Source organism: Gossypium hirsutum, chromosome A05, assembly GCF_007990345.1.
Source record: "Gossypium hirsutum isolate 1008001.06 chromosome A05, Gossypium_hirsutum_v2.1, whole genome shotgun sequence".
Classification (NCBI taxonomy): Eukaryota; Viridiplantae; Streptophyta; class Magnoliopsida; order Malvales; family Malvaceae; genus Gossypium; species Gossypium hirsutum.
Genome location: NC_053428.1, coordinates 110881196 through 110893191, shown reverse-complemented (window position 1 = coordinate 110893191; position 11996 = coordinate 110881196). Strand labels below are relative to the sequence as shown.

At 32.4% G+C, this 11996-nt stretch overlaps 1 protein-coding gene across 2 annotated transcripts in view; it reads left to right on the top strand.

The window, feature by feature from the left end:
• Positions 1-11996, top strand: part of LOC107904245 (exocyst complex component SEC8) — a 28585-nt gene continuing 16589 nt past the window's right edge. For both annotated transcript variants that reach the window (XR_001686171.2, XM_016830555.2), the window contains exons 1-13: positions 1-197; positions 754-882; positions 1569-1781; positions 4669-4842; positions 5006-5110; positions 6061-6170; positions 6379-6558; positions 7269-7401; positions 7503-7609; positions 7990-8297; positions 8398-8555; positions 8667-8779; positions 9703-9773. Coding sequence is in view for 1 of the 2 variants with exons in the window: in XM_016830555.2 (XP_016686044.1) it covers positions 841-882; positions 1569-1781; positions 4669-4842; positions 5006-5110; positions 6061-6170; positions 6379-6558; positions 7269-7401; positions 7503-7609; positions 7990-8297; positions 8398-8555; positions 8667-8779; positions 9703-9773 (1714 nt within the window). In the remaining variant the exon portion in view is untranslated. The remainder of the gene's footprint in view (positions 198-753; positions 883-1568; positions 1782-4668; positions 4843-5005; positions 5111-6060; positions 6171-6378; positions 6559-7268; positions 7402-7502; positions 7610-7989; positions 8298-8397; positions 8556-8666; positions 8780-9702; positions 9774-11996) is intronic.

Genomic DNA, 11996 nt, shown 5'->3' with positions numbered 1-11996 from the left:
AAAGAACAGTAATAAACTCGATAGCTCCAATCGAAAAATCGTTCTTGTTCGTCTTTCTTCTATTGTAAGATTTTGACATTTCTTTCTTTCTTTCTTCTTTCTCTTCTTCTTCTGCCATTGAAGGGATCTGAATTTGACTCGAGCTCGGCGTGTCAACTGCGGCACGCCCTTTGAAAACGTTTGGCGCTTTGTGGCAGGTAACCCGAAGGGAGATGACTGAAGCTCACTTTACCTTTTGTTTTTCTTTCATTGATTCACAGTTCCAATTCTCTTCTTTTTCTTATTCGTTCTTGATTTATAGATTTTATTTACTTTTGATAAAATGATTTGATCTGTTTTAGTTCTTTGAATCGCATGATTTTCGAAATTTCAACTTTCTTTCGATTTCTTCTATTTATTCAGTGATTTTAATCAAACTTCGCATTGCTTGATATTTCGTCTGTTCTGGTGTTCTGCGTACTGGATCTGAACTCATTTCTCTTGATTTTCGGTTTTCATTCAACTATTTTTTTGTCTGTTGTTTGGTCACCGGTATAATAATGGAAAATTGATTGGAAAGGAAATTCTGAAGTTTATACTTTTCTTTTTATTAATTCCTTATTGTTATTAGTAGTATAAAAAATTCATCCCAATTGTTCTCTTTCTTGCACTGAGCTCTAAGAACGTAGCTGGCAATGATAAAATGTCTCCTTTTTTTTAGAGGCAATAAAATGTTTACTTTTTATTTATTTTTGTTCGGAATTTTCTTTTCAGGTGGATTAGACGGATTGTTGCCATTAGTTGAGTTCACGCTGTTCTTCGGAGGGGTTTTAGCGTGGGAGAAGTGAAAGGCTTTTTGTGATGGGGATTTTTGATGGATTTCCCATTCCTCCAGATAAAGAAGTAAGCTTAATTCACTCTTCTTCTGGTTCTAAGAGTTTAAGCTTAATTCCTATACCAGTGTCTGAATATGTGTTGGACACTAATACTTCAACAAATTGAAATCAGAAAGTTTTAAGAGTATGAGCAACATAGGTTGTTGCTTTACTACTTTGTTTTTGCTATTGCTTGTAAAAAGATTGCCAACAAGCAGAATTGTGACAGGTTAGCCATGAATAAATGACCTCAAAATCACATAATTCTAGTATAGATTTCTTATATACATGTAAATGTCATGTGCTTTGTTCTTGAGGAAAAAATGCAGTAGTAATATAATATATAATTATTCTTGAAAGCAACACTCTTCTCATATTCAAACAACTTTTTTTTTTCGTTCAGAAACAAAAACTAAGCAATAAAAGTAACAGCAAAATGGTGTCATTATTATTGCAAAATTTGGCAATCATCTTGAGGCTGGTGGAGTTCGAATAGTATTCTGATTGTTGCTATGGTTTAGATCAGGATGTTTACTTGGATGGTATTATTTTTTTGATTGGTAGGCAGCTTCATTTGCTGTTATCAGGCACCTGCTTTTGGTGAAGAATTTGATAAAATTAGTGAAGAACATAATGATGCATTTCTTAGATTATCCTATGTGTTTTAGTGTTTTTTTAATGGTTCTTCTTCTGATTTCTTATGATTAATTGCAGCACTTAAGGGATGAACTTTCTAGAATAGATGAGAGTTGGGCAAGTGCACGTTTTGATTCACTACCTCATGTTGTCCGTATCCTGACATCAAAAGATCGTGAAGGCGAGCTCCAGTTTTTAAAGGAACAAAGCGATGTTGTCGAGGATGTTGTAGATGAAGTTGTGCATGCTTATCACGGGGGATTCAACAAAGCAATTCAAAATTATTCTCAGGTTCTTTATTAGTTTCTTCCCAAGCTAAACTTTTGTTGCTTCTCAAGTTTCTCATTGCTTGGTTTTCTGCTAATGATATTTCCCCCGGCCGGGGGGGGGTGTTAAATGGAAAATTAATTTACTTCAAAACCATTGTGGTGATTTGCTGCTGAGCACATGAATTTATGTTCATATTTTTCTCAGTGAAACTTTTTCAGGTAATGTTGGGTCCTCACTTGGACAGGGAGTATGGAACATTGTTCTATGTAGTTTCGAATCATAAAATCATTTGATTTTTATTCTAAATCTTACTGGAAAATTACGGATGAATGGGAAAAAAATGTCTTTAACCATAATTATATACTATAACTGCCACTACCACTAGTTCATATTCCTTTGATAAATCATGGTTTCTTCTCAGGATAACTATTATACTTTGTTGAGAAAGGGACTATATCCTTAAAAAGTAAAAATAAAAAATTCCCGTCATATATGAATAACTCGCTGTTAGATGTGGTGACACTGAAAATATTAGCAAACCTCAGAAGACTGAGGAATATCCCTAAAAATTAGAAACTAAAAGTTCTGCAGTCCTATATTATTAGCTTACTATTAGATATGGTGACACTAAAATTATTAGCAAAACTCTCAGAAGACTGAGGAACCCTACAGCTGTTGCTTATTTTGTAAATTAACAGAATTTTGGTAATTATTGTTATGTTTATTCATTTGCTATGAAGATTATCCTTGTAATGGGTTAGGTTGGGATGATGATTGTTTAGGGGGAGTGTTAAGTGGTGTTTTCCCTCATATGTTAAGTGTTAGGTTTCTCATGATCTTATATTAAAGTTGGGCCACTCCACCTATTGCCCATTGGTTTTATGTTGGATGCTTAACAGTATCTAATTATATTGAACAGACTGGCCCAACAGGTTGAACGGAGAATAGGAGGTTTAACCTGTTCGACCTTTGGTCTGATTTTTACCTAGATTGATAAGTATAAGTAGTTATGATGTTAACATAATTGTGGGTTCAAAGGAGTTACTCTACAAATAGATGTCTCATTGTGTCATAGTTTATGCTTCAAGAGGGATTCTTGCTGAGTTAGAAATGGGTAGGATCAAACATATGTTTCAGAGAATTTTGTTTTAATTTTTCTTGTCTTGTTTTTTAAGTTTTGATGGAATTTTTTCTTTTATTGATATTAGCATTTTGTTCATTGCAAGTGAACCATATTCTCTTATGTTAATTCTTTTAATGAAAACAATGCTATTTACTAGTTATTTTAGTGCTAAAAAATTCTATATTAACTATTAACTCTAGCAATCACTATCTAGATTCTGCACTTCTTTTATTGGTTTTTTATGGTCTAACAAACTCTATTGATTTATAAAACCATTTTAAATAGTACTAACAAAATAGCATAACTTAAAAATTCAATTGAAAGTAAGGGGTAATAAAGTTTAACACTCCCTCAAACCATGGATATTTTTCCAAATGCTACTAAACTAAGAGAAGTATTTCTTTCTGTGTTTTCTCTTTTATAGTTTTTGCACTTGTGTCCTATGGTTCTGCTGATCTGATACTAGGAAGAGAAAAGTTGCAATTCATCATTGCCCTCTTGGATGATAATTTTATGTACTTTTTTCTTCCAGATATGATATTTGGTTTGTTTTTATGGATTCTTAACCTTTTTTGTGTCGCTCTTCTGGGACATGATTATTGTCCCATTTGAATCTCCAAAACTTTCAGGGATGCAGTAATTATTTTTGTATGTTTTACTTTTTTATATTCTCAAATAGTTTTCTCCTCAAAACATTTCCTTTCGTTTTGCTTCCACAATATTTTGTCTAGTTTGAGATGTCCTGGAATGCTTTGTAAACTTTACAAAGTTAGCCTCACTTGCTGCTTCTCTCTTTATGCGCACGAATTTGCTAGGTAAAATTTTGAAAATGAATGCTTTCTAAGACCAATGTAAGTACAATAAATGATGCCCCCATAAAATTTAGGAAGCCTAAAGATGGCTAAATATATGGGAAGAGGAAGGTTTTTTTTTTCTTAATATTTTTTTTCATTTTGGCTATGAAATTAAGATAATGTGCAAAAATAAAATAATAAAATATTGATTTTAAATCAAGACGCTCATTTTGGACTTCTAATATAGAAGTATAAAATATGCACATGAATTAACTATTAAATCTCTAATTATGCCTTTGATCATCAATCCTATGTTATAGAGCCCTCTATCGGTCTGATCCTATGGGTGAAAAATAGTGGATGGATAAGAGTTTGAGGGACATGAATGATCCATACTATTATATATTTGAACAAATAGGTCGTACAAAATGAGTAAATAAATTTGCAAAACTAGTTTGATATGACACTTCCATTAGGTGCCATTTCTCATGTCAGTGCCATTTTCTCTCTCTTTTCCTTCTCTTTTTAGAAATGAGAAGAGGAAAGTGTGGTTTTACAATTTTGGTTCCTAACTGTTCATTCTTCTTCAGAATTTTAAATCAAGACACTCATTTTTTGGGCATCTAGTATAGAATGAACTATGTCCATTGATCAAGTATTTAAATCCCTAGTTATGCCGTTGATCATCAGTCCTGTGTTAGAGAGCCCTCTATCAATCTGACGTCCATCAAACACTCATGGTAATAAATCCCACTTAAGATAAATAATGGGTAAGATTTGAGGGAATTGAAAGATCCATACTATAATATTTGAACAAACTGGGCATACAAGATACATAAATAAATTTACAATCAAAACTAATTATCTCTGGTATAGGTGCCATTTCTGATGTCAATGTCAATTTATCATTCTGTTTTCCTTCTTTTGTTGAAATTAGAAGTGGAAAGTTAGCTGTTACATGTTTTATCACTAACTATTCATTCCTTTTCAGATCTTGCGGTTATTCAGTGAATCTTCTGAAAGCATTGGTGTCTTAAAGGTTGACTTGTCTGAGGCTAAAAAATGTCTAGGTGTACGGAATAAACAATTGCATCAGTTGTGGTATCGATCAGTTACATTGCGTCACATAATTTCCTTGTTAGATCAGATTGAGGGCATAGCTAAGGTTTGTTGATTATTATTTCATCCATTCAAATGCTATTTTGTTAGTATTGAAATGCTTCATCTCCTCTAGAAGTTGGCACTTCAGTTCCTTTCATGTACCTATGTTGCTGCAGTAAATCAAGTAAATCTGAAGCACCACCTTGTTTGTTTGTTACATGGATCAGGTTCCTGCTTGTATTGAGAAGCTCATTTCTGATAATCAACTTTATGCTGCAGCTCAATCGCTTGTTCAGTCTGTATTGATGCTTGAGCGAGAGGGTCTCCAAACGGTATTTATAGTGTATTCTTTGCTTTACGTAGAAGAAAGTGAAACCTTGGTTTAGCTAGTGCTGTTGATACAATGTTGCAAGTGGTGTATACCTTTATATTCTTTGCTTTATTTGGGTAAAATTTGGTTTAGCTCCTGTTCCTACCAGTTCCATGATTAAATTTGCACTGGATTAAAATGTTTCAACTTCTCTTACTCTTTTATCTTTTAGAGCAGCTTGTTGATTTGACATAAACAGATAAGATGTCTGTTTTAAAGTTGTTAGATCTCCCAAATTAATTGGGCATATTTTCACGATTATGGCTAGGTGTTTTGTTAAATATCTGGAAAAAATGCACAAAAAAATCCTTATTTTGACCCAGTTTCAGGTTGAACCCTACAGTTTTGAAAGCCTAGACATTGATCTCTAAATTAAATATGAACAGTTTTAACCTTCAACTAACAAGTCCTTTAATTGTCATTTGGGCTGCACATGCTGTTCCAAAGAGATGCTAACACAATGTTCTCTCTTTGCTCGCTCTTATCATTGTAAATCATTTTCTTTTGTCTCTTTATTTGTGGTGGAATAACATTGATAGACTACACACAATTACAACAAAACCAAATGGAACAATGACAATTTCTAAACTATTCTTATGGAAAGTAATCCATAGGTATATAAATAAGTACAGAAAGAAAAATGGAAGCCATGTCATTTAAAAGCAAGAAGCTTAGTCTATGTTATGTTTGTTGTAATTTTATAAATTCAAATAAAGTTGGGAGTGACGTCTTATTTCATATGTTCATAAAACATAGGCTCACAATAGCAATCAATCAACCTAGTGACAAAAGAAATCTTACTCTTATAAAAAGTTCCATCTTTTTCTATGTCCACTTCACTTTTGTGAAATTGAAACTATATATATAACTTTAGATGCCTGAACTTAAATATTCTAACCCAGTATAATCTAGGTTGGTGCTCTTCAAGATGTTCGATCTGATCTGTCAAAGTTGCAAAGTGTTCTGTTCTATAAAGTTTTGGAGGATTTGCATGCACATCTTTACAATAAGGGTGAATACAGGTATTTTTATCTATGAAGGACTTTTAACTTTCCATGGCATATTCTTTTTGCATTTCATCGTTTCATTTGTTCACATTCAATTGGAAAGAAATAAATGTCTTATCTGGTTCTATACACTTTTTGCATTTTCTCTATGCCAGTAAAGGGCATTTCAGAACGTTTTCCCTCTTACAGAACTTTTGGTCGTTACGCCAACTAAATTTTGCAGCTCAATTACGTCAAGCTTGCATGAAAAGGATGATGAAGTGCCTACAACCACAGCTGTTGCATGCACTGCAAATACTTCGCATCCTGGCTCTCGAAGAACCAGGTCAGTGAGAGGTGATGGTATGTTTGGCAGTCAGGGAATTGTAGATGGGTCATACAGGCCAGGTTCCATTGATGGGGGGTAAGTCTAGATTTTTCCTTCCTTTTAAAATATTTTTCTTTATGTACTCTTGACTTCTCCCAGTCTTTCATTTTAAAAATGAAACAAATTTATGATTATATATGCTTTTCTCTGTTGTACATTCCTCTTGAAGGATGTTATGAGTTTCAAACATCATATAATTCATGCTTTAACAGTTATGATAGTATTCTTAGCATTATTATTAAGTGTTAATGACTCGGAATAGTTCTTTCCTCGGCTACAGTCTGACCATGTCTAGCTGAAAACAGATTTCTTTCAGAATATAGGAGAGCAAACCTTCACTTCTGTTTTAGTTGAGTTTTGTGGAAGAATGATTTGGATGCCAAACTTTCTTTTGAATCATACAGTATTAAAATTTATGGCAACATGAAATGTGATTAGTGATTTCGTCTACTAAGTATTCATCTCTGAACCTGTTATCTATTCTAAAATGCTTTCTTTTACGGATTTTGTTGCCTAAATTTTCTCCCATTATCAATGCCTGCTCACGGGTTTTAAGTTTTTATTATAAACTAATTATCAGATGTCTATACTGCTTGGTGTTGTAGATATGCAGAAAGTCATTATGCTTTTTTTCTCCTTTAAGAAAAATTCTGTTTAGGCTTCTTTTTTTTACATGCTTTTTAGAAATATTATATTTCTCAGTTTGTTCAGTTTTCTGAATTTGTATCACCTTTTTCTTTTCTCAGTTCATCATATGATGGCCATGATGAGGATGGCTATTTGGAGCCACATGATAATGTTGGTGATGCAAAAGATGCCAAAGTCATATCCCATCAAATCCCATTGTGGCTTTCAAGTTCGACTCCCGATGAATTTGTTGTATGAGTGCTTCACTTAACATTACCACATCTCATGAAGTTGACTTCATTAATTTTTCTCACCATTAGCATTCAAATGCTGTTTTCTTCTTGGTGTTCTAGGAAACAATTAAAAAGAGTGATGCTCCACTTCATGTGAAGTATTTGCAGACCATGGTGGAGTGCCTCTGCTTGCTTAACAAAGTAGCTGCAGCTGGGGCTGTAATAAGGTTGGTTGCTTTGCTTAGGTAGTAGCATGTTTTGATAGAACTTATATTCTTTCATCGGTGCTTTTAGATAGAATCTGAAAATGGTTTTCTATAACTATTCTAGTATACAATAATTTTCCTTTATCTACTCATCTACTGATGAATTTTTTTAGAGGGTTTTCTAATATGATATATGAACTTAATAAGTCTGGATTTAAATTACGTACTGAGCATGATGGAAAGTAGTCTTTAGCCATTTTTTCCTTTGATAACTGTTCATACATAACAAATTAATGACATGATAAGTTCAAATAATAATTTATTTCTTTTTTCTTAAGTTCTATTATTTTCATTCTGCTCTTGATATTACTTGTCTTCATGATGGTTTATCTATGTAACAGCCAACGATTGCGACCCACAATTCATGAGATTATCACTTCCAAGATTAAAGCGCATGCAGAATTCGCTAATTCTTCAAGGTCTGGAAATGATAAGGCCACTCGAATTGGTAACTCCACTCTGCACTTTATAAATGGACAGTTAGGAAGCTATCAGTTGCCTAAACAGAAGCGTCAGAATGGGATGTCATTGGCTGGGACTGTGTTGGCAGTGAGCCCTGTCTCCCTTGTGATGGCTCCTACAGGAAAAGCACAAGCTGCTGCAAAAGAACTTCTTGATTCAATTTTGGAGTCTGTTGTTCGGATATTTGGTGGGATATGGACTTTTTTGTTTATTACTCTTATTCTTTTCTATTTTGTTTACTCTTATATTAAAAATTGAAACTAAATTTCTCAGCTGTAATTGATCAGAGAATCATGTTGTTGTTGGAGAGCTTATTCAGTCAAAATCTTCCCTACAAAGTGACCCAAATGCACAAAAGTCAATGTCAACAAATTTAAACCTGGATTCTGAAGCATCTCAAGTTACTGGAGGCTATAGTATTGGCTTCTCCTTGACAGTATTACAGGTCTTCTATCTTCTCTTGTGCTTTATTTTTTCTTTGGGGCACTGATCTTTGCATAATAACCTGAACTTTTATATGTTCATTTTTCAATATTTCTTGCATTATATGCTACAGAGTGAATGCCAACAACTCATTTGCGAGATTCTTCGAGCAACTCCTGAGGCTGCATCAGCAGATGCCTCACAAACTGCCAGGCTTGCAAGCAAGGTTCCTACAAATGAAAAGAGGCAAGTAACTGGAATCTCTTATGATACTACTCCCAGGAAAATAAGTATCCAGTAATAGTTTCCAATGTTCCTTTACTTTGCTACCATATTTTCATATTTGGGTTACCTGGTTGAATCTTCATGTAGCTTGGGCAGTTTTCTTTTATCAATACCGACCTACCATTTTAGAGCCCATATTCCACTATATGGGCTTCAATTGTTGTAATAATTTTATCCATAGAATTGCAATTATAGATAATATGCAATACTATTTCTCCTTAATTACGGCAAAAATAAATATCAAATTGATTTTCTTTTTTGTACAGGCTACATTTTGAGGTTATTTCCTTAAGCGGTTTTATTCCACATCAGTCAATGTTTGAGTTTATTGTGCTTGCATTTAGTTGGGCCTCACCATAGCCAGTTGGTTTTAGGTTGGATGCTTAATATAGAAATAGAGCCCAAGTTTGTTGTGTTTTTCATTGTTTTTCCCCCTTATTTTTTCTTTGACATGTTAGATCTGTTGTTGGTATTGGTTTAAACTTTAAAGATTACGGGGAGTAACTGGTCTTTTCGTTCATTAGTTAAGTCATTAGTTTTCTGTGGCTTGATGTTCGAATGAGGCTTCTTGCCTATAGTCTATTTGTTCTTGCTTGGATGCTTAACATTTTGTACCGTAGCTATCACTTTTACTTTGGTTTTACCATTATAACTGTGATAATTTAACTGGTCTCACTGATCATTAGTTAAGTCTTTAGTTTTCTGTGGCTCGATATTCAAATTAGGTTTCTTGCCTAGTATATTGGTTCTTGCTTGGGTGCTTAACATTATGTACCATTGCTAGCACTTTTTCTTTGGTTTTACCATTATAACTGTGATAATTTGCCTACTAAATTCCCTTAATTTTGTTCGACAAGTGTGAAAGTTGATAGTGTTGGTTACAGGGATGGGTCAGAAGACACACTCACTTTTGCTTTCCGTTTCACAGATGCTACTGTTTCAGTTCCGAACCAGGGTATGATAAAGTCAAGTTATTGCAAAACTCATTGAATTGTTTTTGGTTCTTTTGTGATAATCCATATATTATTAATGTGATTTGATATTATATTAATGAGCTCTCCTTGGTGAAGGAATTTCAGTTATTATTTGGCGAAGTTCCCCTATTTTTTATTAATAGTATGAATCAGCCAAGGAGGGATTTATGTCTGCCCAATTAATTAAAGTCTATCTTGTGAACTTAACCTTTTGAGTGTAAATCCTGAAGAGTAATGACTTTAGAAAATGTCTAGTATTATAAGAATGAGGGTTCACCCCATCTTGGGCATTTCTTTGGAGGAAAAGGCAAATGATAAATGAAACATAAATGAATGAGATTTCATTTCTAAACGTATGCGGTAGAAGCTTGTTTTTCTTCACTGTAAACATTTTAGAATTAAAGTTCTTGCTTATATCTAACTGACAGTATGTATGGCGGTGATACTTCTTCAGTTGAAGTATTTTATGTCTGCTACCAGGGGGAGAGTAGAATGAGATTTTTCACTTGGCTTTTAAATGTGAAATTCACAGGTTTGAATCTTTCAAATGAAGTCAAATTTTTTGGCTAATATCCTAAAAAAGTCCTTAAACTACCACTATACTATTTTTGTAGCTAAGCCCCTAACAATTTTTTTGTATCCATGAAAGCCCTTGATTTTAAAATTAAAGTAAAAATATTTTGAAAATGTAAAACTAATTTCATATGCTGATGTGAATTTGGTGAGAATATTAATAAAATAATACTTTTTGAAAGTAAAATAAAAGAATATTTTTTGAAAGTAAAATAAAAGAATAGTTGAATTATTTTTCTTGAAAGGACTTATATACATAATGCACTTAATCACTCTTTTGAAAATTCTGATTACACTTCTAAATTTTTTGTTTAAGTGTATATAATTTCCATTGCATCAATAATAAATTAAGATAAGAGCTTGAAATTCAAAATATTTTTACTTTAACATTAAAATCAAGGGCTTTTATAAGTAAAACTCATAGGTTAGAGGCTTATTTAACTATGAAAATAGTATAAGAGTTTCTTTAAACAAAGGTAGCGTTTAGTATGATGGAAAGTGGTCACTTTCCTAGGAATTTAATCAGTTGGAAAGTGATTCCAACATTTGGTATGTTAAATTTTATTTACTTTTCTTGGAATCTAACATTCATTTTGGGAGTTACTTTCCCATGAACATAGCAATCATGATAAAAGGTTACTTTCCCATGAACATAGCAATCATGATAAAAGGTGGGAAAGTTGCTTTCTCATGTAGATTGGAAAGTTAAAAAAAATATTAAGACAAAATTAACGCTATATTGGTTTATAGTATTAGAATATTAATAAACAAAAAAAAAAGAAGAAGCTATTGTCTCCTTCCTTCTACTTGATTTTCTCTATTACTCCAACGGATTCTTCGCAAGAAATTTTTTTCCTAATTTTATTTTTTATATGCATATTTAATCATCTATATAGTTTACCATTTACAAATTATATTTATTTTCTATTGTTTTTCTCTCTTTTCTTTTTGGTATATTAATTGAAAATTCAACTTTATTATAGTATTTATGAATATTTATCAGCAATAGGAAAAAAAAAATTAAGGTCTAGGTTTAACTCTAAGACTGATTTGATCATAACCATTTTATTTATAACATTATAAGTTTATTATATTCTCTTGTTGATTAAAAAAAAAAATCACTTTTTGATATCTACTTGAACCAAAACAACAATTCTTTTGTGAGAATTAGGTCATAGTTTAGGTTTAATTCATTACAAAATTCGGGCTTCTTTGGAACATCTTTATTCTTTTTGAGATTTAGCTCTAAAAGAAATGACAGTAAAGAACCAAAAGAGGGTAACCAACTCTTCTCAGCTACAAATTTGATTTAGCACTTGTATTTATATGAAATACTTATCTTTTTTGTAGAATATGGTCAAAATTGTTCCATTTAAGTTATGTAGGAATTGTGGGTTAGACCGCCTGTAGTTTTATATTCATATGATTTAATTATTTGTAGTTTTGCACATAGCAATACATGGAATTAGCTTCTTTTTTTTTTCTTTTTTTTTTTGTATTCCTATGTTTTAGCCTTTAGCTAAAACAAAACGTGATCTCAAGTAACTTTCTTAATTTATTCCAAGACAAGTTTTATATATGCATTATTATATTTAGAAAATATATGCAAGACAAATTGGAAACAATTTTAC